Source organism: Sceloporus occidentalis, unplaced genomic scaffold (assembly GCF_023333645.1).
Source record: "Sceloporus occidentalis isolate IW3139 unplaced genomic scaffold, rSceOcc1.0.p SCAF_210, whole genome shotgun sequence".
Classification (NCBI taxonomy): domain Eukaryota; kingdom Metazoa; phylum Chordata; class Lepidosauria; order Squamata; family Phrynosomatidae; genus Sceloporus; species Sceloporus occidentalis.
This window is the reverse complement of record NW_028317190.1, coordinates 895,151-923,007: the sequence shown is the minus strand read 5'-3', so window position 1 is coordinate 923,007 and position 27,857 is coordinate 895,151. Positions and strand designations below refer to the sequence as shown.

The 27,857-nt window shown below is 39.2% G+C and overlaps 1 protein-coding gene across 1 annotated transcript in view; it reads right to left on the bottom strand.

The window, feature by feature from the left end:
- LOC149277552 (solute carrier family 35 member F4-like) overlaps window positions 1-26,682 on the bottom strand; it is a 70,040-nt gene extending 43,358 nt beyond the window's left edge. The window contains exon 1 of the mRNA XM_089502757.1: window positions 26,580-26,682. Within this exon, the coding sequence (XP_089358883.1) occupies window positions 26,580-26,682 (103 nt within the window). The remainder of the gene's footprint in view (window positions 1-26,579) is intronic.
- Window positions 26,683-27,857: the final 1,175 nt, after the last annotated feature.

Below are 27,857 nucleotides of genomic sequence, written 5' to 3'. Positions count from 1 at the left end.
TTAAAGCGAAAGAGAGAGAAAGGGGCACTCTCTCTCTCCTCTGCAGCGAGTCTTCCTGTTCGGTCTCGGTGCCGGCTTGTAATGCTGAGTGCCGGAAGATTTTCGGCGCTCAGCATTACAAGCCAGCACCGAGACCGAACAGGGAGACTCGCCGCAGGACTGCTGAAAGGTAAGTACAAGGGAGGGGGGCGGCAGGGACGGAGGAAGGGTAGACAAGGGGGGGGGGGCAGGGACGGAGGGAGAGGAAGGGTAGACAAGGGGGGGGCGGCAGGGACGGAGGGAGAGGAAGGGTAGAAAAGGGGGGGGCGGCATTTTAAAATTCGCCCCAGGCGGCATTTTGCCTTGGGCCGGCCCTGACCCCAGGCCATCATGCATCGTGGGGTACAGACAGAGCCCCTCGTATCCCCTGCACCTGGGCTCCTATCAGACCTGCTCCCCCGGTTCGTGACATATAGATGATAAGAGTAGGACACAATGGGTATTAAAACACAAGTGAAGACAAAGGTGAAGATCTACATGTTTCCTTTACTACAAATTCTATCAAATACATCAATATCTTGGAAGATTACTTGATTGAAAGATACAATATTGGCCTTCTCTGTCCGTTACTGACTCCTCAAGTCAATCAGTTTAGATATTTGTACCCAGAAATTGTACTTCATATTATCTTCTTCTGGACCTGGGCCCAACCTCTTGTATCACACCATGCCTGCCCTCAACCAATACATTACTAAGGGACGCATCTTATTATCACCCAATATTCTATTAGCTTCCCAGTATATTTTTTTGTCTTCCTCTTTACTAGACCATCACCTACCGAAAGATGTAGCTTCTGTGTGGTCAAAGAAAGGCTACATTTGGAATTGTCAACTGGGTTTCCGGTATGTCTCTATGGTTAGCAGAAAGTTCTGAATTTTATATAACACTAGTGAGACGCCACTCTTTTATTTACTTCTGCAAGAGAGAAGTGAATGGCTTAATAACTCCAGTGTTCATACTAAACTCATTATCTGCATTTCAATGCATGTGGGGTTTTGCACCCCATTGCGATTTTTCAGCAACAGTTGTCCCTCCCTACAATTTAGTCTGGAAAACTAGTCTGACACCATTAATGTTGTTTACAGTTTACAAAAAGCAAACTCATATCTCTGATGACATGACATTTAGTGTCCTCAGTGATTGACAATCTTAGTTATCTCATCATAGTAACGGCTTAAAAGACAGAAGCATAATCACACAGATATTTCAAGTAACAATTTTATAATCCACAAAAACAGCTTCTGAAATATAACACCATGTTTTGTTTGCAAACTAAAAAAACATCCTTAAAGCATGAAGAATATTTAAATGATTTCTTCCCAACGCAGAGAACATTTTGCATCATTTATAACCATTTGTATTGTTTTAGTAATTAGTAAAAATAGTATTTAATTTACCTGGTTTTGCTTCTGCACATTTAGTGCTAGGTAGTTCTATCATTATGATTTTGGTTTGTAGATTAACCGCCAAGCAAGTGCAAACTTAACCTACACAGAGCAACGCTTCAGGACAAGACATTGGCCATGGCAAGGTTTATAGGGCATTGCATACTCACTACAGCTCCCCTGTAAAGGGTTTAAGAGAGCTCTACAACCCTGCCTAGGGCTTGAGGTATCCTAATCCCACTCTTCATGAATGTCTCATTTTCCTTTTATTTGTTTGTTTTTGTTTGCTGTTCTAAAGTCCTTGGTCTCCCTCATAGCAGCACCCGCAGCCAGTTCCTCAGACCCACTCGACTGCAAAAGAATCTTCTCCTCCGCTGCAGTTATTGTCAAAGTAGAACACCAAGATATGACAACATTTCCTGCCACTTCACATTACTTCATGTGGAAATGATACTTTGGGAGACCTATAAAGTTTCAATTTCAAAGAATATGACTCAAAATGAAGACAGGGCTCACTGCGAGGTAAGGAGGCAGAGCTTGAATGCCTCAATAATGATAAGGGAGTGAGTATGTTATTGGAGTGTATTGGAGTAAGTATATGGTGTTAGCATGTGTGTGTGTGTGAGAGTATGTGTGTTTGTTACTGTATGGTGTTAGCATCAATGAGTGTATTTTATGTTAGCATGTATGGATGGATATTAGCATGTGTGTGTTAGTATATGATGTTAAAGTGTGTGTATTACTGTATGTTGTTAGCATGCGTGTGTACATTGGTTTCTGCTGTCAGCACATCTGTGTGGGTGTTAGAGTATGGTGTAAGCATGAGGGTACGTGTCAGTGTATGATGCTAGAGTGTAAGGGCTGGGACTAGGGTTAGTAGTGAGAGGGGCAGGTGCGATGTAGTAAGTGTGTGCATGTGTAAGTGTATGGTGTTAAGAGAGAGTGTTAGTAAATGCATGGGTTTTTGGTTATGGGGAGGGGTGAAGAAATATCGCACCCAGACTCATCACTGTGTCCTGTTAAATTCCTGAATCTGTAATGGATCCTGAACTGGATATACTGTCCTCCTGGTATCACAATCCTCAGCCTTACCACAATCTGTCTTGTTCCTACCTGATTTCCTCTGGCTGCTAGATAATGTTTTTTCCCCATAGACACTGTTGTCCCTTCTGTATAGATTTACTTGAAGCATCATCTAACAAAAAGGTTAATAATTATAGAAAGACTCCATCAAGAAATATTAGGTACTCAGCTTTCAAAAACAAGCAATTTTATCAGCTTTATTGATTTCTTCAGTGTCATTAAATTCTGTAATGTAACTGCAAATATTTATCTGGCGCATGTCTACATTTCTGCACAATATTAATGCCTACTATATTGGTTGGACGACTGTCACCACCCTCTCTGTGAAGTGCCAATAAACCGCATTTGGTTGTCTAGCCATAGAGCTTTTTTCCTGCTTTGACATGCACTTCTTTAATACGATGTTTGGTTACAGACATTATATGACCCATGTGCATTATTGAGCAATTAAGCTGGAGTTTGTTATGCAATGCCCATTCTTCTAATTTACCAATGTAATTTACCATTTGGCTTACCCCCATACGCATGAGGCAAACGTTTTGCATCACCAAAAATGTATGCCAGTTTTGAGATCTCTGTAATATAGCTAATAATAGACTCATGAGGAACCCTGCTTAGTACTCATGTCTTGACATCCATTAACATACTCAGTACATAGTACCTCACACCCATGGTTCATAATGTGCCACTAAGATTTCACTTTCTACACAATTTTGGCATAGGATCTATTCAACGCATTTTTATATGTATGTGGAATTATATATACAGAGGTGTACATGATGTATGTAAACAGTATGGCTAATGTATGCCTACATGCACCAATACATACATTGGGCATGCATAATCATATACCCACAGAGGCAGCAGAAAATATGCTTATAAAATAGATAATTAGAATATCTGGAATATAACGGATTTCATTATGTTATCAAATTCTCTCACTCAGAAAATCATAAAAAATCTATACCTCCTCTAATAAACTTGTTGATATTATTTCTAAAACATGATGAGTCCTCATTAAAGAAACACTGATATTATTTGACGTACATAATGACAGATTTAAGTGTTTAACAACACACAAGGGTGTGTGATTAACAGGGATTAATTATGGCTCGAGTGAGTGGTAAGCAGAAAAGCATTATCACAAGAGCATAGTGCAATAATTCCCTATAATTAAACATCCCTCAGGTGCTTCTATATTTCTGAGCTCTGTGCAGAAACGCAAATGCTTCTAATTGAGAACAAATATGAAAAAAAAAACCTCCATCCTGACGAAGAAACACAATTTTGCAACTCAGTGTGAAAACAGGAAACCTATCTTGTTTTATAGTCTACAAGGGCTGTGTGCAGGGCCAGATTGGGGATAACAAGGTGGCCCTGGCACTTTAAGTTGACTTAAGAGTGGCTAATAGTTGGATATAAAAGGCCACATGCTACACCTTATGTAGCGTGAGGACGGACAGGAATATCCAGCCGATGGCATCACCAGGCCTGGCTGTGTGCCCTTTTCTTTGTTGTCTACATCACAGCATATACAAGTAAAATAAAAACACATGCACTTGTTTTGTGGCATTGTTTTTACAATGGAAATTTTAAATTATATGTTTATATGTGTGTAAGGGCAGTGTATGTGTATATGTATGTTTATGAGCAGGTGTGTGTAAAGGCAGTGTGTATGGAGAGGCATGTGTAAGGGCATGGTATGTGTGTTTATGAGCAGGTGTGTGCAAGGGTAGTGTATGTGTATATGTGTGTGTAAGGGCAGTGGATATGTGTGTGTATGGATAGGTGTGTAAGGGCAGTGTATGTATATGTGTGTGTAAGGACAGTGTATGTGTGTATGTGTGTGTAAAGGCAGCATGTAAGGGTCCTGGGAGGGAGGCTAACATTAGCCTTTTTTTTTTTAATTAAAAAAAACCTCTGCTGTTGTTGACTACTCTTCCAATGATACTCAGCATTATGGTGGACACCTGTCTGGCTGAGAATCAAAGGAATGGTAGTTCACAGCTAGCATCTGCAGCTTTACTGTTGACTGCACTAACCATGACGCTCAGCCAGCATCATGGAAGCAGTATGTCTGGCTGAGCCTCATGTGAACTGTAGTTAACATCAGATGCTATGACAGGTGTTAGTTGTGAATTTAAACTCCCGTGATGCCTAGTCATGTGGATACCTGGCTGGCTGAGGATCATGGGAATTGTAATTCACAGCTAACATCTACTGTTAACTGCACTTCCCATGATGCCCAGCCACAAAATGGGAATTCGATGTGTTCTTTATTTTTTAATATGCATGACAAAAATGTAGCGTGTTTTAAGTAGCGATGCAAGCGCGGCATTGTAAAGTGTAAAGATGAGTTCCACAAGAGCGCTAAAAAAAAAGTCTCCCTCTTTCACATTTTGAAAATTTTGAAATGTTGGGAGGTATGCAATAACAACAGTATTAAGGTGACTCGGCGTAATGGGATCTATAGAAAAAAAAGTCAGGGGGCAGCTGGGGCATTAAAATGTATATCAGGAATAACCTAGTGCTTTTAGAGCAGTAAGTATCCAAATGTAATATTCAATGAAAAATGTTCCCTGGTGCGCTGTCTCTTCCACTTTGGTAACATGGTTAATCTATTAGGGACAGATGCTTAAGTGACATGCAATTCACATAGAAACAGATGCAAAATGAAGCATAAGCGTGAGTACCGTTTCACAATGCATCTCCTACATCTAAAACAGTTAGAGTGCTGGTATATGAGCAAACGCATAGCGGGGGATTCTGCATTAAAGTGCATGCGATAACTAGAGTATCCCTTTAAGAACAAGTGTCAGATCTCGTAAATTATTGAACTCTTATATTGTCTACTTGCAAGCATATGATAAATCAAAAGACTAGGAGCTTCGGTGTATGCTTGTAAGCATTTCATAAAATGTGGGATGGTTTTAGAAGTAGTGGAGTTTGCAACGGACTCCATGAAGCCTGTGAGGAGGTAAATGTCTAACTAAGATTCCTTTGAGAGTAGAGGTGATAGACGTACTGTAAGACTTGTGTTTATCTGAACAATTTCAAAGGGGAAGCAGAATTCTACATTGCACAGATATGTCATTCTCCATCTTATAAAATCACACGAAAGTACTTGTGAGATCTCACATTCTCTCAGATATCTTTTCTATATTTTGCACTGAAAATTGTCAGAATATTTTCACACCGCCCAATATACTGTGACCTTTACTGGGGTTCTCAATGTTAACATATTTGATGGTTCTTGTATGACGTTGCACATAAAGTTCAGTTATAACGCACAACTCGTGGTATGTCCGTGTATCTGTTTTCTAGTTTTGCTTTTCTTTGTTACAAGTGCTGCATTTAAAGGTGTAAAGAGTAATGAAAGACAAACAAAAAGGACACATTTAATATAACACTCCTCTAAGGTTGTGTTATATATATTGTGTAAGCTTGCATGCAGGGCCATCTTTAACGGTTTTTCTTGGTCTGTCGGTTCTAGTTTTCTTATTCCCCTTTGAATGTATGGACTGTAAGAAGCTCTACGTAAATCATTGGCGTTATATAAATAAAAGATCATAATAATAGCAGCTGTATTCCCATTTGGGTTTGGAAACTGCTTATTCGATAAACCAACAGGAGCCGCTGTCTTGTATGAAATCAACAGGAGCTGCTGTCTTCTATGAAAGTCAAATGAAAGTAGGCAAGATCTATCATTTTTTACATACAAACTGAACATTTCCAAGCGTACTTATTTAAATAAGGTGGGCTCATACTTAACACTGGGGGGGGCAGAGGGGTATTCGTTTATTTAAACTATCTATAGGTATATTTTGTGTTTTTTGTACGTTATTGTAATTATTTGAGCAATATTAATTTTAAATTTAATTTGTAATGATGTATAGCAAAGGTTAGCAGGACCAGCATATCTGTTGATACACAGACAATTATCATTATTTTCTCTATTCTTTTTCAATATTGTTTGGAGTTAAATGATTTAAAGCAGTTTCAAGGGAGATGCTAATGATAGTCCTACTTAACCTGCTGATCTCCTATTTACCACCTGCAGATTTTCACCTGCATTAAACACATTTGCACTGGGTTTTATTTTTTTAAATAAATATTATATAATATATATTTTAATAGTTCTTTTTTTCAGAGGATGAAGGATTTATTTTTTTAATTATGATGCAACAATTCCTGAAAACAGCTGCAGTAAAAAGTATTTTCAAATTACAAAAACAAAACAACTTTACATAAATCAGTATAGGCCAGAAAGCATTCTAAGTAAAAATAGACACAGTTTTGGGCAAATGGATAGGGATGTGGATCTGCCCCCGGTCTTGTATCAGGGGACTGCCACCCGCTAGGCCATGATACATCACTGACACAGGGAAGGGATAGGGCTTTATAATCTTTATGTGACTAAAAAAGTTAAAACTATATACACTGGAAAAATGGCGTCTTAGAGGTCATATGATAACATTATATAAGTATATGCAGTGACCTGTTCATTAACAGAAATGAACAAAGAACAAGAGGTCACCCTCTGAGACTAGAAGAGCAGAGATTTCATAGACGACAAAGGAAGGGATTCTTTACAGTGAGGACAATAAAGGTATGGAATTCACTGCCAAGAAAGGCAGTAGATGCCTGCCTTCAAAAGGGGTCCGGATATTTTTTTAGAAAGGCATGACATACAGGGCTATAAATAAAATTAATATTTTAGAGCATCTTAATCCAAGGAGAAATCCGATTGCCTTTTGGAGTCAAGAAGGAATTTTTTGCCAGAATTCGAAGTAGCTTAATTAGCGTTTTTTTGCCTTCTTTTGGATCAGGTTTGGATGAAGGTTAGGTAGAAGGGTTGAACTTGATGGACTAATGCATTTAGATACATAACTTAACATAATTTGACACAATTTGATTTCTAAACATTTTTTTCTGTTGCCTATAAACACATAACTGTGTTATTTAGGGCCGTAGAATCCAGTGCCACACTCAAACCCAGCTGCAACCATTCTGATCACCGGTGAAGGAAAAGACAGAGATAATTGCATCTCAAAGAGGGACTGAACCACCTGAAAGCTCGGTAGGTATGAGTTATGCTTTGCTCAGGCTGATTTTATTTGCATCGTTGTTCACTGCCTTCTGCTTTCTACTAAAAGTTCCAGATCATAGTATCAGAACAAATTTTTCAACTAGAATCACTTGGGAAAAGGGCCCTACAATAAGATCTTTTGGTGTCCCAAAGCTCATTAAACTAGCTAATAGCTATTTCCTGTGACCTTGCTAGGTAAGAGGCACCTGTGACTCCAGAGAGCCCAGCTTCATGGTTTTGGAGATTTCCTGTGCATAGACAATTTATAAATCAAGTTTGCCTTGAACCCAGCGCAGGCCCCCTAACTATCCCGATTTAGGCGGGACAGTCATGATTTTGGGACGCTGTCCCGTCTGTCCCTACCGCTGTCCTGCTTTGCCAGCCCATGGGAACAGAAACTGCACAATGTGATGCCCGCCTCCAGTTGACAGCCAAAATTCTTTAAGCATAAGCAGCCGGCTTGTGTATACCGCTTCTGCTTCAGTGAGGCTCACAGAGTCAATAGAGTTCCTCGTGTGGCAGTCAGTCTGGGGCCATGAGTACTCAAAGCGATGGGGGCAATAATACACAATAGGGGGGCTAGCATGGGGCATAAAAACATAATAGAGGCCTGGCTGGGGGACAGGTTGCGGGGTCACCAATACACAAGAGGGCAGCTGGGGCCAATACATGATAAATCAATACTAAAGGGAGGGTCTGGCTGGGAGAGGCTCACAAGGGAGCAATAATAATGTGGTATGCTGTTATCGTTAAGGAACAATTTAATATAATTTTAAAAAGAATGGGAGGGAGGCTAACATTAGAATTTTTTTTGTAATCCTAAAAAAATATCTTCTGCTGTGGACTACTCTTCCAATGATGCTTAGCCAGCATCATGGTGGACACCTGGCTGCCTGAGCATCATGGGAATTGTTGTTCACAGCTAAGATCTGCAGCTTTAACAACTGTTAACTGCATTTCCCATGATGCTCAGCCAGCTTGGGTGTGCTATCTGGGTGCTGACTGGGCCTTTGCATGGATGGGCAATCTGGATGTTTGGCAAGACCTGTGGGTGCAAAGTGGTGCTTTGGAAAGTATTGTTGTTGCAATCAGGTACTGTGGGTGTAAGGGATGTGGGGACAATAATGTAAGGACGGCAGAAGAAATTGAGTGAAGGGCTCTGATATAGATAATGCATGTTACTGTGCGATATTACCTGGCTAGGGCTCTGATATATGATAATGCATGTTACAGCAACATATTACATGACTAGGGCTCTGATGTATATGATAATGCATGTTACTGTGCGATATTACCTGTCTGGGGCTCTGATATAGATAATGCATGTTACTGTGCGATATTACCTGGCTAGGGCTCTGATATATGATAACGCATGTTACAGCGACATATTACATGACTAGGGCTCTGATGTATATGATAATGCATGTTACTGTGCGATATTACCTGTCTGGGGCTCTGATATAGATAATGCATGTTACTGTGTGATATTACCTGTCTGGGGCTCTGATATATGATAATGCATGTTACTGCGACATATTACATGACTAGGGCTCTGATGTATATGATAATGCATGTTACTGTGCGATATTACCTGGCTAGGGCTCTGATATAGATAATGCATGTTACTGTGTGATATTACCTGGCTGGGGCTCTGATATATGATAATGCATGTTGCTGAGAAATATTTTCAGCGTAAGTAGCATGGATTAGTACCAGTGTTAAGGCTGATCTGCCATTGCTGTTGTATTAGATTAATAAATTGGTTTGGTTGAATTCAATGTTTTGGTTATTTTCAATATGCATGACGGTGCTGACAAAAATGAAGTGTGTTTTAAGTGGCGATGCGAGCGCGACATTGTAAAGTACAATTGCTTGTATTGGTGATTTCCGCTAGAGCGCTTAAATAAATAATAAAAAAAAGTGTCCCTCTTTCACATTTTGAAATGTTGGGAGGTATGCCAGTGTAGTTCTATGTGGGGCACCTTCTGCAAAAATTAAGTTAAAAGAGGGAAGAAAGGTGTGTTTTCCTAGCACTGAATGACTCGAGTTTACTTTTTTAGTAGCTAAACATTAACAAAGTTATTGGCATCAAAGTGAGCAATATATAGGCATATATTTCAGTGTATTAATTGCGCTGATACATATTCATTAACTGATATGAACATTGCAACACTCAGGTGCTCAATATTTCACTTGAGACATTCTTCTTACCTGCCACTAGGTGGACATGTTGCCCTGTATCAGGTTATAAAGTTAAACAGCACAAAGATCAGCAAGAACAGTGAAAATCTACATACTGTTAAATATGTGGCACATGAGCAATGAAAGATACAAAATGAGATTAATTAGTAAAAAAAGATTAGACTACTCTAGTTTACACAGCTGCTAAATTGGACCTGGGGGCAATAAGTAGACGGCCTAATTTTTATGAAAAGCATTATGTCAGTTTCCCATTAGACCATGTAAAATCTAACCACCAGGGTTCCATAAGACTTCCACGTCTCTTTCCTTATATTCATTATTGTCTACACAGAGCTGCAGAATCTGTATAAATAAAAGCAAATAATACCATATAAGTTTCTATGGCAATAAATTTGACATTTCGTATTTCATGTATTTGAATAAATACAAATCTTGGAAGATAGATGTCCCAATCAATCATAGCCAAAAAAATCTTCGTTGGGTGCGTTAAACCAATATATGTATGCTGTACATGATGTCTAAAGACTTAGTACATCTAGTACATACATCAGCTGGATTTTACAAACTAATAAAGACGCACATATTTGATCCATGACACTCATCTCGTAGTGTAAAGATGCCTGCTATGTCATGCACTAAACATCAGTAATGAATATTTACAAATACACGTAAATAACGCAAAATACACCTTACATCGAAAATAGTTGTTGCCCAGTTACATCTTAAAGGCAATGAAATATTAAAAATAGTATTATCTCTGCAGTCATCTGTGTTTCAGGCAGCTCATTCACTTCCCTGAAATACAACACTGTTTGTTTCCAAATCCCTCCCCTATGCAACATATCGGTGGCCAATCACTAAGCCGGCACTAAAGAAGCGTGCACCAGTAATTATTCATTCTGAGTCCCCTTGTATAGTTTCTGGATACTGCATTTACATTTCAGTACAGGCTGTGTGCATTTTATTCTGGATATCCTGTCTTTGACAGTCAGCCAGAGGGGTATTTGACACATTACAAAATATCTGGTACCTAAATGGTTAAAATGTGTTATACAGTACTAACACATTTTAAAGTAGTTTATTTTTAAAAATGGTGGTTAAGATGATGTATGAGAATGAGAAGTATCATTTTGTGCCAACAGTAAAAAGTGATTGATAGAAAAGTGTCTGGCTCACAATTTCATCCGAAAGGTGTTCGATGGGGTTGAGGTCAGGGCTTTGTGTGGCCGGTCATGTTCTTCCATACCAAACTCATCCAACCATGTCTTTATGGATCATGCTTTGTGCACCACTATATGGGCAAAAGTATTGGGACACACTTTTTAATTATTAAAATCAGTGAATGGAAATTTTAATGTTTCAGCAAAGCAAGACATTTTGGACAATGCTATGCTTCCAACTTTGTGGGAACAGTTTGGGGGAGGCCTTTTCTATTCCAGCATGACTGTGCCCCAGTGCACAAAGCAAGGTCCATAAAGACTCCAGAATCTTATGGAAAGCCTTCCCAGAAAACTTTATAGCTGCAAATGGTGTAATGGTCAGGTGTCCCAATGTTTTTGTCCATAAAGTGAATCTAGTCTCCCTTGATTTATGTACCTCAAAAAACCCCACACCTAACATTTGTACTTTTCCCGACAACACAACAACACAGGGATGTTAAAAATATGAATGCCACTTTGTCACTTCGTATATACTTACAAGCACAGAAGCCCTCTTCTTGTTGGCCTTCACTTGAACATCCTTTTAAAAGCTAAGTTTATATGAGATTTATTCACTAAATCTAAGTTTGCAGAAAAGCTGCAACTTCACCAACCTTATTGTGTACTGGGAAGCGGAAACCATGGCAAGTCTGTTTAACAGGAAGTCCAAAATAAAGTCTCATAACTGAGTGCTGTATTCCAACCTTTGTTTCTGTGTGTAACAGGAAGGACTGAGCTGGCTTTGCATACTACATGGATCAATCGGTAAAGTGATTCCCAAGAAATCTCACTGATTCATGTGTGTATTATATGGGGCTAACCAAGCTCACCTAGAAGGAGGTGGTAAAACATAGAAAAGCTTCTGCAGCCCTTCTGGAAACTATATCTTTAGTGAATATCCCCAGACTATAGCAAGTGTATGAAGTGGGGTGTTCCTGAAGCAACCATGGACCAATACTTATTTGGAATGGGTTGCTCTTGTCACTTCGTTTGAATCTCGCTAGGTAAAAGGTAGACGCGAGGCCTGGATTTCAATGACATTAATCTATACAATACACCAACTGATGTTCACTTGAGGGGCTGTGTCAATGAACAGTCTCTCTGATAGAAGGCACTTGAAATTGCAAATTAGTTTAATACGAGAGACACGCAAATTCCAGAATTTATTTGTCTATTGTTGTATGATCAGAGACACTGATCTGTCATTGTCCTTGACTTTTTGCCATTTTGATTTCCATTGCCTTTTATTTGATGCTGTGAGTCATACAAGACAAGAATGTCTTGGTTAGTCTGTTTGTCAGTTTTATAAGTTTTGACAATGTTATTAAAACCATGTGTACAATCTGATATCATACCCAATAAACTGGTCTGAGGTTCTATATTGTGTAATGTGGTTAATCAGAACTAAAAAAGAAAAGATAAAAAAAATATTTTTTATCTTCATTGGGCAGCTAGAATATATTAGAGAAAATTGGGTAGCCCAAGGCCTCTTGACAATGTGAGGAGGTGGATTTAATGATCTGAGGCTATTTTGTTATGCCGTATAAAGGCTTCAATTTGGTGCTGTAGAGTTTTTAGGTCTGAGGAACAGATATCGATTGGCAAGAAGTATAACAATCGGGGAAGCAAATTCATTTTACTTGAGCATTTGAGGTTTTAACCCCTTAATGACAAAGCCAGTACATGTATGGGCTCAAAATGCATTGTTTTCAATGGGTTTAGGGACCACCCATTGTCCTTAAGGGGTTAAAAGAGGTACAACAATTGAAATAGTACTTTGTAATGTGAATGGTGACATGGATGAGACCTCATCCGCATATGCAGCTACTTTATATTGTGTGGACAAACAGAGAAGGCATTGAGGTATGCAAGGCTTCCCAGAGAAGGTTGATACATCTTGTCGAATTGTCTAGCATGTGTCTTTGAGGCAGGAATCCGACCTGATGCAGATGGATGATCTTTGTGAGAAGGTTAAGTCTGTTTGTAAGGATTTGTTGTGAGAAATAGATCTGTTGCTGTCTATTTCTGTCAGTTTTAAGGGCAGTAGCACCTGGTGCATAGTATGTGTAAAGTAAAGGCCGTCCCTAATGCCATTAAACATAGTAAATATGGAAGGGAACAGTTTAGAAGCAAAGGTTTTACAGTATGTGTTTGGGATGAGGGTCCCATTTGAAAGCAGTATCTCCAGCCAAAAATCATGCAGAGCAGCTACAGTATTAAGCAGCCATTTCTACATCTCATTTGTGACTAGCAGTAATGTGAAGGCTGGAGATTAGCATTATTCATTAGGCAAATGGACCAAAAAGGTATCAGTTTTTTTTGTTTCGTTTTTGATCTATTAATTGTCACTAATCCCTCATTCACTCTCTCATGTTCTTTCACACTTTCTCACACTCACGCTATCTCACTCTCTCATTCACGTTTATCCATGTCCCTGTCTCCTTGCCCCGCAGCTCTGCTTCTTTTCTTGTATCTTCTTGTATCTTCTCTTTTCTACCTTCTTTCTTTGTCCATTGCTCCTCACGTCTTCTTCATTCCTCCGCTTCTTCATGAACCTGGCCTCATGGTGAACTTATGCAAAAGGGCAGAGCCTCCAGGAACCACCTCTTCCTGTTCCTCTAATTAGCATACCTGTGATTGGCTTATGGTAATTACACGCTTATGGTAATTACACTTTATGTAGCTATCCTCAGCCGTCAATTATCTCTTGTTGTAAAGGTTATTACTCTAACATGGGCAAATACTAAAATAATGGCTTGGTATGTCTTATAATGAATAGTGAATAACATAATTAGAATTTAATTTTTCCAGACCCTATAAAAGTTTATTGAACTGATGATGCCACATATAAAACAATCAGTAATAACCCTTGTGATTTCCGGTGACATCACCTGTTCGACGTTCCCCAGAGCAGCAATCAGAAATAAGGGGGTTCCTCTATAGAGTTCCCCTGTACAGTAGAGGGTTCTCCTGTGAGCTTTCTGGTAGCTGTCTGCAGCCCCATGCAGTAGTTTGGGGACAGTCATAGGGCTGCAGCATACATGCACACACATGTGCTCTAAACACATGTTAATGGCCCTTTACATATCCTGGCAACATACACTATTTACGTGCCATGCCCATCATCTATTTGACTTTATTAGTCAACATGTATAATTTACATATACCCGCAATTAACACATCAAAATCTGTACAGCAAAGTTCTCAGACACTGATTATCGCATTCGTAAGACAATTGCACATATAACCTGGAGACAGTTTCACCTATCATATCCCACATCAGTTCTTGATTTTTCAGTTCCCATCCCTATGTGATATAGGTTATCCCCTAATGTCCCTGATTCTTGTCATCTTCCCATTCTTTCCCCTTGCTGCCATTTTCTCTCCTCTCCTCTTCTTACGTCGTCACATATCAGTTCCAACATTTCCCACTGATGCCTTGCCCTGGGTCATTGGCCGTCTCTCCCACTTCTTTTTTGTCTTTCAACAGCAGCACAGGCCCACTGGGACGGTCACGACAGTAATGTAGTATCTGTGTGTTCAGCGTTTAATGCACTTTATTTAAGGCTTTGTAGACCAGTTTATATCTTGACAAGGAAAAACCCCAGAGTGATTTACATTCCACACAAACTGATTTGGCAGTTCATTGACTTTTCTTTATAACTGCAAAGCTAGGTTGTTTTTTCCTACGTAGATTTATAGAACGTTTGGGTAACAGTATAAAAAAACAGCAGAAGATTAACCGAGGCCAGATCCAGAACTGTATTCAGTAATCTACATTTGCATTGGAAAAACCTGGTTTTATCTCATTTTGTTCCAATAAACTTTTTCTGCAGAACTGCACTGTCCTTATTGTCATGGGATATTTTGGGCACCTTTCCCTGCTCAAACACCACATTAAACTGATTATTTAAGTAAGCACTAAGGGATCCTTTCCTCTATTGACTATGACTAGTCTGTTGTTTACTACGGGCAGTAGGATAAGGAGTCAGGGTTTTTGTGTAGTAGATTTGGCTAGGATAACAGAGCTAGAACTCAAATATTGGTACAGCTGCCTGAAAACATTATATTAGACAAAAATAGGGATTTTAAACTATTGTCCGAGCAATGTGACAGCATTAAAGGTAAATATTAAATATATATATTTTTTTTATATTACAGATTTTATTTTTGGAAATACGTACTACAGTCAAAAGAAAATCAAACTCTATGAATTTGCACATTTTTTTATACATGACAAGTCATAATTAAATAGGGATGCAGTGTAATGAAGATAATGCGGAACTTTGATTGATCACAAGGTTTTTGTACTCAGCAAATCTAAATCAGCATTTGCTCGTTTCCTGAAAATATTCTGCTGCATGCTGGCACAGATAAACACGTTTTGTTTATGCAATGTCTTTCCAAGCCAATCTGGCACCTGCACAATTACATCTAGAATTAATGCAGATGTAAAGGGAAAAGTTGCATGGGAAAATACATATTTTTCATTCTGCATTAAATAAAGTGTTTTTATACAGCAGCATGGTTAATCATGAGTAAAAGTGGGTTTTACTTTATTTTGGATTTTAAAAACCTAGAGTTCTCTATAAAAAATATTTTGTGTGTGCGATCTGGGGATCTCATTCTGCAAAAAACTACCCTCATTCTATGAATTGTAAATATTTATTGCAATAAAATTTCAAGAATTTTAAATATTGTTTGCAGATATAAAACAAGCTATAATAACAAAAAAACAGTAATTAAACAGTTTATTTTACATTAAAGAATAACACTAATATCCAAGGCATTAAGGTTAACCAACAGAATATCATAACTAAAACTGAAAACTTGTATTTTAAATGGCAATGGTTCTATTGTTATGGTTTTATAATATTTTGTAGTTTCATAATTCTAGTTTCTAAAAAGATCATTTCAGTTCTATAACTAGTGAAAAAGGCAATCCCTATTTTGCATCAGCTAAGTCTGGGGAAAAAATGGTGGTCTATATTTCTCCCTAGAACTACCGTATATGAAAATAAATGTATTGTCATAGAACCTAGCCAGAAGTGGTTATATTCTTTTACCTGCCAAAATAGCACATATCCACCCAGTTTTATTTATGACAATATACAATGACTTTCATTAGGATTATGTCATATGCATAGGCCAACACCTTGTACTATTAATGTATACAAATAAAAAATGCAAGGAGACATTTTCAAAAATTAGTACAGACCACCGTATATCACCAAACTTTAGTTCTTTTATTGAAATTCTGCAGGACTGTTTGGATGGACCTTTCTTAGAACCTGATATGCTACAGGGTACAAATCAGTCAGACTACTTGCCTGATACAGGTAGCTACTATGTAATACTAGCATGGACTCATGGAATTTCCTACTTTATAGAAGTCAAGATAAGTAGCACTATATAGATTAGTATTACAGAGCCACATTTTACCTAAATGCCCCTTAGTATTAAACCTGAAACTAAGAATTAAGGGTGAAATGCGTGAAAATAGCTAGAGCAAAGTTTTACAACATGCCCAAATCTAGTGGTAGCCAGTTACTAAGTTTCTGCATTTCTAAGACCCGTTTACCACACATTGACAATGCTGTCGTATGCCCAAGCTGGAAGTCACATGGTCGTCTTGCACTAGTAAACTAGGGGTTTACTAGAAAGTAAGTTGGCAAGAGAGTCGTAAATGCCTCTTACTGACTTCACTTTGCATTGTGAAATCTCATTAGGCTTCTGCTCCAGGAATAGCTTGGATGGTCCTCAGGGGCGTAACTAGACGCCTCAGGGCCCGGGTGCGAGAATCTGTTAAGGGCCCCCCCACCCCCTCACCCCCCCCAAAAAAACATGATTTTTACCCAACAATTTTTTTTCAACTAATTCAATTTACATATTGAATCATATCTGTAAAAAATCAAAGAAAAAGGGGCGCATGTACAAAGGGCATAATCCAGGTGTGTCCAAGTTTTTTCTGCAGTGGGCCACTTCATCAGAATTGTATACGTGCGCGGGCCACACTCATTTTTCACTGTGACAAAAAATATGGCCTTTAATAAAATATGCAGATTAAAATAAAGTAAAATGACACAAAACCTTTACTCTTCCTCTCACTGATTTCTGGGCCTTGAAAGTTTTGCCACTACAAATTCAGGATTCACTAGAGTTATTCTAGGGATGAACTAAAATGAAAATTCTGGACCAAAACATTCAGGGTTCACTTAGCCAAAACCGAAAATGACCCCCACCTTTAAAAATAATAATAAAAACTCACATGTTTAATAAAAGTAGGTAACACACAATTGGACAAAATTAGCAATATGACTTGGCATGATAGGAGTGTGATTGCTAACAGTAGTCACAGTCCCATCATGCCTAGGTTCCAGCACTTACACATCCATCCAGTAAATGCTGGAACCTAGGCATTATGGGACTGTGATTGCTGTTAGCAATCACACTCCTATCATGCCAAGTCAGCCAGTACATGCTGGTACAGGGTGGCTGTAAGTGCAGACCCCATACTGCTGGCAGCATCACTACACAAAGGGGGGCAGCTGGCCAGGTTTCAGCATGTACTGGCTGACTTGGCATGATAGGAGTGTGATTGCTAACAGCAATCACAGTCCCATCATGCCTAGGTTCCAGCACTTACACATCCATGCTATCACACACACACTCATTTATTCATATAATCATTCATTCACAGATTCATTCCCTCAATCACACACACTCATTCAAACACCCTCCTCACCCCCTTACCTGTACTGCAGCTCCCTCGATGCCGCTCACAGACTTCAGCAGGGGGCGCGGCCTCCCTCTGCCTTCTCTGCTAAAGCACAGAGGAAGTAGGATGTCACGTGAACTCCGCTTCCTCTGTGCAGTCCAGAAGACCCTCCCACAAGTAAGTAGCAGGGCTTGAGGTGCGGCTCGTGTAAGATCGGTTGCCCTGGCTGCCGATCTTACGCGTGCCGCACCTCAAGGTCGCGGGCCGCATTTGGCCCGCGGGCCGCATGTTGGACGCCCCTGCCTTATTTAAAAAAAAAAAAAACTTAAAAAAGATTTCGGGCGGCCCCTTGGCTTGGGCCCCCCTGCCGCCGGGGCCCGGTCGCAGTCGCGACCCCTGCGACCCCGGTAGTTCCGCCACTGATGGTCCTGTATAAAGCATATTTAAATCAGTGGGAGTTCTTGAAATTGGCCTCACTCATTGAACTATGAACATTGACCAGATCAGCCTTTCTTTCAGATTTGCTAGCAGGGAAGGGCTGGCACCTTCTGGCCCAGGGGCGCAAGTAAAGCCAAGTGGCCCCATAAGCCGCTTGCCTCCCCCTCCCAACATACACACACATATGTGCACACACTTACACAAACTTACACACTCACGCTAATACAGATACACATGCTTATACATACTTACACTAACATACCCTCACTAACACACAATTCTTCTCACGCAGCTTACACAATTACACATTCATGCTCACATACACGTATACATTCATGTTAACACACAAACATCTACACATCCATACTCCCTCCCTTACCCTCTCACCTGCTGAATGTAGATAGGTAGGGATTTATTTGTGTCTGTAAGTACTTTAAATGTGTCTCTCTTCAAATGACTAGAGTTTAATTTCCTATTTAATTATGCAATAAGGAATTACATCAAGCAGTGAGAGGTACCAAAATAAATCAGATAACCTTGTACATATTCTCCAAGGGGCATTCAGGGAATGGATCTTGTTTGGAATGCAATTGAATCACTCTACAACTAAATTTGCTGATAATTTAATACTCACAATCACATAAATATGTGCCAAAACCTCTACCTTAAATCATATTCACAAAGTGCTTTGAGTTGTGATTTCTTGGAGGCATGCGCTCAAGAATCCTCTCCATTTTGAAAGTATTGTATGCACTATAGTATGATATACATTAAGGTGACTACTAGATTATCTCAAAATTGAATGTATAAATGTACCAATTAAATTGTAATTAGCTAATCTAGTGGGGAAGTTCAACATACACAATAGATTATTGCAATCTAACTATATTGTGCAAGGGGCTAGGAGGAGCCCTAAGGTTTCCAGTGTCCAAGGCAAATTATGTTTCTATTGCCTTGCTTTCTAAGAAAGAAACGAAGCCAGAGTTAGTGTGACTGCCAATGTCATATGCATATATGCTTAATTACAGGAAAACAATAATAATTTTACATTAGTGGCTATGTAGGGTTTAGCAGCATCCAACTCTGGGTCTAGAGCAAAGCCAAATCTACATTAAGGTACCCACAATCCTCATGATTACCCTTGCATTGTATATTTGTAACTCCAGTACTGGTGGAGCAACTGATACAATATGCTTGTAATTAGGAGTGCATTGGACTTACAGTTCCAGTTTGATATCTGAATATTGGGTCTTTAATGTATTGTCTTTAAATCTGGTAGGGATTACCAAATAGTTCTTTAGTAGTTTCCTAAAACTCCAGATTTGAAGTAGTTTATATAATATCACCAACAGTATATAAATGCCTGTTGCATCACAGCAGTGATAGTTGCACCATTGTTAAGCTGTACAACAAATGTGTTCTGGAATCAGTTTATTGTTTCCATTTGTCTAAAATATGGATGGGGCAGAGGAAACATTGTGTCATAATTAGCAAACGTTACTTATACAAAATAAAAGCATGATATGATACCAAATAATATCAGTGTCCCTGGTTGCTTTTCCAGGAAATGTTTGAGAGGATGCACATTTGGTTTTGATTCATTTATGAAGGGGTTAATGATTCATAACAGGTGTGAGTAATGGCAAACATACAATATAATGTTAATGCTATCAGAAATTGGTTCTTTTACAAGGTCAATAACTGCAAAGGGATTTATACAAAGTTCTCTACAATATCCTGGGATCTGATGTTATGTCGGTCTTCTCATTGTTGTTCTGTTAGTGTTGACCAGCAAATGGATCTGATTTACCAGTTTTCAAACTTTAGAATGCCTATTTGCAATAGCCTGCAGCTACATGTGCTCGTTGGTATAGATTTGGCACCACTTTCTTTAATTGATAGTATATTGATCCATTTTATGTCCTGATTCCGTGCTTTATCGTGTATCCTGCAATACACCATACTGCTGTTAAACTGTGAAGCAATAGGTTGCAGTGGCAAAATACTATTTGTATGGTCTTCAGAACTCTTTTATTGTCCTTTATTCTTTGTCAAGTCAACATTTTACCTAACCCACTTAAGATATGATGACTAGGAGGATTTAGATATCTACCCTGCCAAATATGAAGTCATACGCTTCCCACGCAGACACGGATATGGAATTTGCCAGATCAAAAAGGAATTTGTATATCTACCTAAAATATGACCCTTCTTCTTTAACTACCTATTTAATGATAACATTGTAGTGGCTATTCATATGCAAAAGACAAAAGAGCCTCGGTATTTCATGTACATGCCATAGGAAAAGGCTGTTTTCTGCCTGTGTAATTTGTTTCTCAAATGGAAATTGATTACCTTCATAAGAAAAATTGGCAGATACCAAAGACCGCAATGTAAGAAGCTGCTAAAATCCCTGTAACACATGTTGAATTTGCAGATCAAAAAGAAGATCAGTGTGGCATTTTACCAGTATGTGTTGCATTTAATATGATGATGGTTCTTTTAAAGTGTTGGTTATATTTGGTCAAACCGAAGAACTCATCAATCAATACGGTTTATCATGGTTGGGGTTTGTTGTAAAGCTGTCAAAACACTCTCTGGAATCGTAAATCCCTGCATGTTGTAAGATGTCATTATGTCAGCACAAATATGAAGAGAGAAGGTTGTTGATTTTGATAAGCCTACGGGGCTTTGTCATGCAGTAGATAGTCTTCACATTGAAGCAAGGACCTGCAACTCATGTCATGCTACATGAAAGGTGATTGAGTGATAAAGTCTAGACTGAAAAACTATGCAGGTCGTTTATTCCTCTTCTAATGTTATCTATGAAGTAGGTTGGTTAAACACTTATTTTGCCATGTTCTACCTTTTAAAAACTAGCAAAACCCATTGTGGAAAGAGCGGATATACTGATTAAGACATTTGTAAATTTACTGGAGAGTTCCCAGGTATGATTACATCAATTCCAATTTTTAACAAACTGTTCTAATATCAGTTGTCCTGGAAGCTCTGGATCAAACTAAGCCCATTTTATTCATGACACAATTTCAGTTACAATGCACTAATAAAAAGAACACACATTTAAAATCCTATAGAGCAGTAATAGATCCACAATAAAGCAGCAAATTACCTCCAGCTTCCTTAAACTTGAAGATATACCATGCCAATTAACTTTCAAGAATCGGCCTATTCGCTCTGTTAAAAGGGCAGTGGAGTAGAAGTAGCCCAAGAAGGGCAGTGATCTTTTAATGACATAAGTGCGGCCGGCTGCTGCATATTCACGCATGAGAGTTTGTGCATTACATTTGCAAGCACACGTTGTGTGTGGCCTGGAAGATCCAGCCGGCAGCCACCCAGTCTGCTGCTGGAGTATCAGCTCAGGTGAGTATGCCATGTCTTGGCATGATCCTGAGCATTTATTTGTGCGTATTATCGGAATTTTGAGAGACTTGCTTAAAAAGAAAAATGTGAAAAAATGGATTATTAAAATCTATTAATACTGGTATATTATCAATTACTGGATTTAACACCCACCAAGTACACGCCTCCTAATAGGTAGCACCATTTATTCTTGATCAGGGGCATGTGTTCATGTGCTTCCAATGTTTCCTCCCAAGAAGCAGATTTCGTCCCCCATGCATTTTTATTCAGTCATCAACTGTTGCTAACAATGTGTCCCTGACTTCAATAGTTTCTGAAAATTAACTTGAATGGCGCTAACAAAATACCAATTGACTATATTAGTCATTTAATATATCTTCTTGACTGGTTTCATGTAAAATTTACTAATGACAATCTACTGATGGAATTACTGAAGAAAAGCCAAAAACAATTAGAGTGTTGCAATGGTAATAAAACAATGAAAATCCACTGCTTGAAATTAAATAAATAGTGCTATTTAAAAAATGTGAAAACAGCTTGAAAGTCATAATGTTATTAAATAAGGAAGAGCCTGCCGGGGTATGATGTCTCCGCACCCGTTTAAGAATAGGACATGTACAGGCAGGTCATGAGAGCTGCCTTTAACTCCTGCTTGCTGACCAGGCAGCAGGAGATGGCCTCTGTACACACCAAGTGAAGAAAGATGACGTTAGCTGGTGTTAGGAATGGCTCTGCCTGCCATCTTTGGAGGTAGAGGGCTCTGTCCACATTAACAATCCAGTGCACAGGGTCCACGGGACTGAAAGATGCTATCATAGGACACCTGCCGCAGATAAACCTACCAAACCATGTGGGCAGCTTGGTGGTATCAGCCTGCTCCAGGTCCTATTGTGATGGTAAATTGTAGGGATCGGGCACGTTGTTATGGCCGCTGCTGGTTCATTGTCTTCTGGCTGTTTATTCAAAAAACGAGCCAGAAACCGCTTCAAACAACTCTTCAGTCAACGGATGTCAAACGAAGCATCTACAGGGTAAAGTGGAGTTTGGATACTATATAATATAGAAATCTTTTTCACAAATCAACGGGGGAACATTGTCAAGGATATTTTCTTTTTCCCATGTGTGTAAAATACAAGGCTGCCCTTGATCACCTTTAATGCACTGACCTCTTAGCCCAGTATATTGACTTGACCTAAACATTGTTAAGCTCAAAGAGTGCCATGACCATCGACATCACCACAAAGCAGATAGAGAGTCTGAGAATCTGGTAAAGCAGTTTTTAACATGTTTTTTTAAAAAAAACAGCCTCCTCATATTAGGACTATTAGTTGGTACCTAGGAATGTATCTTTTCACATTACCCAGAGGAAACTTCTATTTCTCTTTCATACCTTATTTGCTTGTTATGTAGCTCATTAAACAGAACAAACACTATATCCCCTTCTCTGACCTGATAAGTGACTCAGTTTAAGTTGGTGACTCAGTCCAAGTTGGTGTGTATGGTGTGTTACTTATGAAACACTGGCAGCCACCAAGCCTGCAGTCAAAATCCCCATAAATTCAGGGCTACGACTGCATCTTCTCCCTGCCTTGGTGCCATGCTGTGCAGTACAGTCACGCATCAGCAGGCTTAGAGGTCCCCTCTCTGGCTATGTAATTATATTAGCTTTTGCCCCGTCAGACCCCAAAAAGTTCATCCTGTCAGCTCAAAAAAAGATGCCCTATTCATGCAGCATGATTAGCAAGCCATTAACCACTAGCTTGACATTCATTCCCTCTGACACCTAGGCATCATCTGGAGAAGACGCACTAGCTCCTAAGCACAGTTTGCAGATCAGTGCTGTCCTCCGCTCACTACAACAACCAAAATCTCTGATTTCATACTGCTTTGAACCCATCAAACCTCCAAAGCAAAGCTCCTACAGAATCCTGGCCAAGTCTGTCTTTTTCAACTTACTCTGTGGCACGGCACCAACTTCTGTAACCTTATCCTGTGTTCACCCTCCTCATGTGTCACCAGACCTCATTGTGGCCTCCAATGGGACCATCATATGGAGGTAAGACACATTGCTGCAATCAAGGACCTTTATAACACGGACATGCTCCTAGCTTCCGTGGTAGAGCATTGACGATCCTGGCCTTGCTTGTTGATCCCGTTGATTACTATACCATAGCTGATTGTCTGGTTTTTACTTCTGGCATGACAGTGCCCTGGTTTGCCCTTTGTACTGTAGTGATTCTGATTATCTGGACTCTGACCTCTTGGTGTTTCGAATCATCCTTTGGTTTTGTGCTATTGTTCCTCAGACATCGTTGCCATCTGCTCATTCTTACCTGCCTGCTCTACAGACCGCTGCTTTGAGCCTGTTCTGAGACTCAATGCTTCTTCCAGTTGTGTCTATGGATGATGCCAAAAGAAAAGTCTATAGCAGACAGCCACCTGCAACTCAACACATCAAGCATCTAGCCGAGTGCTTAGCCCTATCCTGTCCCTGCACATGGACTCCTACTCCTGGGCACCCGCATCCCTGAAACTTATCTTTAGTTGTTACATTTTAATAACTTATTTTATTCATGTGAACACTATTTAATATATATATATATATATATATATATATATATATATATATATATATATATAATATATGAAACATTGCAACAGAAGGGCTAACTGCAGTGACTTTTCCAACATTGACTATACATCAAGGTCAGACTGGGATTTATTAGGCAGGCATTGTACTTTAAGGCCAGTTGGGGCCAAATTACATGGATATGGGCAAATTCACATGTGTTTTTATACTTTTGCCGCATGCAAAAATAGATGTTCAACTGCGAATGCCCAGTCCAGTAAATACACCTAAAAATTCCAAAAAATAGCCTCCTTTTTAAATTCCAGGTATAAATAGGATAGCGGAACTCTTGGCAAACTCCACTTTCCAGCTTACTTCTAATATTGATTTTCCTAGCCATTGTGCTCATAATTTTTGCTACTTCTGCGGGCTTTTTTCCTTGATCGTTCATGCAGCTATAACGTTATTAGTTATTAAATATTTAGGAAACTCCTATATACCATGAGGATTTGAATGCTGGGGTTTTTGTAGGCATCCTGCAGTCGCATGTACAAATTGACAACTTAGAATGTTCAAGCTGAAAGTCAAGTACTTCTGCTAGCTCTTGAAATGTAGTGTTTTGCATTTTCATCTTATACTGATTGTCAAATTATACCTAGAATACTAAAGTAGCATTGATTTAAGTTAAGACTATCTAAAACACTGAGGCCGCTTCATATTCATCCTAAATAGCAAACTGCAAAATTGTATATAGTAACGTTTCTGACTGCTGGCTTCTGTCCGTAATACAATGACACCACTGTTTTTGGACCTGGCAAGGTGCCCCGACACGGCACGTGTATTATAATTATACTGGATACAAAGCTATTGCTAGGTACCTCTGAATAGCACTGCTAACAATAAATGTAAATTACCTATTACTTAGAATTTCAGACACCGTTCAAGTTAACCTGATTTCTTGACCTGTAAAGTGAATCTGCTCCTTAAGAAAAGTAATTGAGATGCATGATATAGATTCAATTATAGCAATTACTAATTATCCCAAATATTCATTATATTAGTCAAAACAATACGTGTAATTGGTCGTATGATTTTCATTTCAGTTAACAAAATATCAGCTCTATATTGCCTGGTTTACTTATAGTGGAGGTTATAGTTATATACAGTTTATGAAACATATGCTTTCAGATTCTTCCATCAGCATTAACCTTTCTGCAATAAATCTTACTCTGGATATCACACATATAAAATAACTCTATTATTATTCATGTATTCATGTATTCTTAGGTGTTATATCAGCTGCACAGTGTAGGATGAACACATTCATAAAACAGCACATTATTTTTGAAAGAATACCGACTACATTGAAAACTTTTTTTTTTTTGCTTTTTTCCACCAATAGTAGATTTGCAGCAATTTTTTAAATCTGTTTTCCTTATGATTGACATATTTTTTATGTATACATAGTTCAATATTGATGATATATGGTATTGATATGTTAATTTATTTAAACTTTGAATGTTCTGTTCATTTCAGAATATTTTCTTGAAAAGTAATTCAATTTTATAGATCTAAATCATTAAAGTGCATCCCAAATGTAAGTGTTAATTTAATAATGCCGATGTAAAAAGATAATATAGGATTAACAACCGGGGGAGGAAACCAAAGTCAATTAGGTTTTCTACTGTGACCATTAAAAGCAAAAATACACAGTTAATTTAAAAAATATAACAATATGCAACATAGGCTAAGAGCAATGATGTCTTACAACTTATTCCAATATGGTATACGGGTTATATATACTATGATAATGAAAATATATAATGGTGTAAATTGCATGTATGTGTGACAGTCTGTTAAATGTGCGACATATATAATACATGCATTTAACACAGGATAATAACACTCTGCTTGTTAAAGTTTATGGCCCAATTGGTTAGTTTTTTTATACCAGGAAGACTTCTTCCATGATATGAGTCTTCTAGATAACCTGTGTGTTCTATAGTAACCTAGAAAGAAAGCCTGGATCTTATAGAGAAATGGAGAAGACTGGAGCTCCTGACTCCCCCTAAGGGGACTGCAGCCCTCCCTCCCTACGGGATTCCTTTCCTCTCTCCAGCCGTAACATTACCGGCACCATCCACAGAACCAGCAAACAAGCAGCTGCCAGTTTCTATGGCTGATCATCTGAACAACCCCCATCCTACATGCAAATAATAACTGCCCCGTTACACAGAAATCATACCCAGCTGCATTCTAACATGCTACATGCACATATATGTATAACCACACGCTCTATGTATACATGGATATAGACACAGTATCTACCCTCCTATTTATCCCCCTCAGAGGGTAAATCTTTTATGCTTTACTCACACAAACTTGCAAATTCTGTTCGACCCCACCGTGTGGTCTCTCTCTCTATATATAATTATTCTAGTTCTATATCTCCGAATAGACAAGTCGGTTGCCTTACGTTTCTGGCTGGAGTAGCCCGGGTAGTACCCATAGTATCCTGTGATCCTTAAGATCCTGTCTTCAATCGTTGCCACCCCGTTCGGGGCCACCTTGACATCCATACAGAGATGGGAGATGTAGTTATGCCCGGCACAGTTGCCCCCGGTGTGTTATGCAATGTTCTCGGTGACCCCGCTGTCCCTGGTGCTGATCTCTCTGTCTCCAGACTGTCCTGATCCCGCAGCTCTTCGGGTCCTGATCGATTCCAGCGGCCGCTGCTCTCTAAGGTTCAGCTTTAGTAGAGTGTTCTGCGCGCTGCTGATACCTTCCACAACTCCGATCTACGGCTGTCCTATATACAGAGTCAGCTCCCCAAGTTCTGCCCCTGTCTGCTCTACTGCCCCTCCAGCTTGGTTATGTCTCCCTCCGCTATTCGTGCCGGTCCTGATGCCGTCCTTGCTGCAGCTCCGCCACCGATCCCGTCTGTGTAGGACGCCTTCACATCTCCGCATAACCCCCTTGCAAGCCTCTGTCACTCACAAGGAGAGAACTTCTGGCTGCAGGTGTGAGCATCACCACCAGAGGGCGCTCTACCTGCGTACCACTGTCACAGCCATAGTTATGGGGTAAAATTGGTTCCGCATTCTTATCCAGGATCTAGAGACCGTTCCTAAAGTATATAAACACGTGACTGTGTGTACCCCAACACTACACTATAAACATCGCATCGCTTTCTACAAGTATTTAAACAGACATGACACATGCATTAACAAGCTTTCTTCATCCCCCCCCCCTTTTATCCTTCTGATATCACCTGATCATCTCCCTCTGTGACCACAATGCAGACCTCAATACACGGTTCCAAGTGTGTAGATCATTAGATTAGTATTAGTAATAATATTATAAAACTTGTTATGTTCATGGGACCAAAATGCAAAAAGTGTGTACTTACTGGCAGAAGTTACATTTATGTAACAATATTCCTTTCTATAGGTTTACCTAGCACAATGTATCTGCAATCTGTGTGAGTTTATACTGAAAACAGTCTTTTCTTACCCTGAATCCTGCTAGTAGAGTATTCTTAAATGCTCTGCATTAGCCCTACATCATCAGACCAGTACTCTCATTACCTTAATATTTTGTGAAATTCTCCAGAATAGGTTATCATGTTAAAAACAAATCATACGAATCCCCCATATGGAAGAGTCCTATTCATTGTTCCCCAAAATAAAATCACATTGTTTGGTTGAATGAGCCTTTATTGTAGTGCTATTGTTTCTGGTTTAGGGAAATAAAC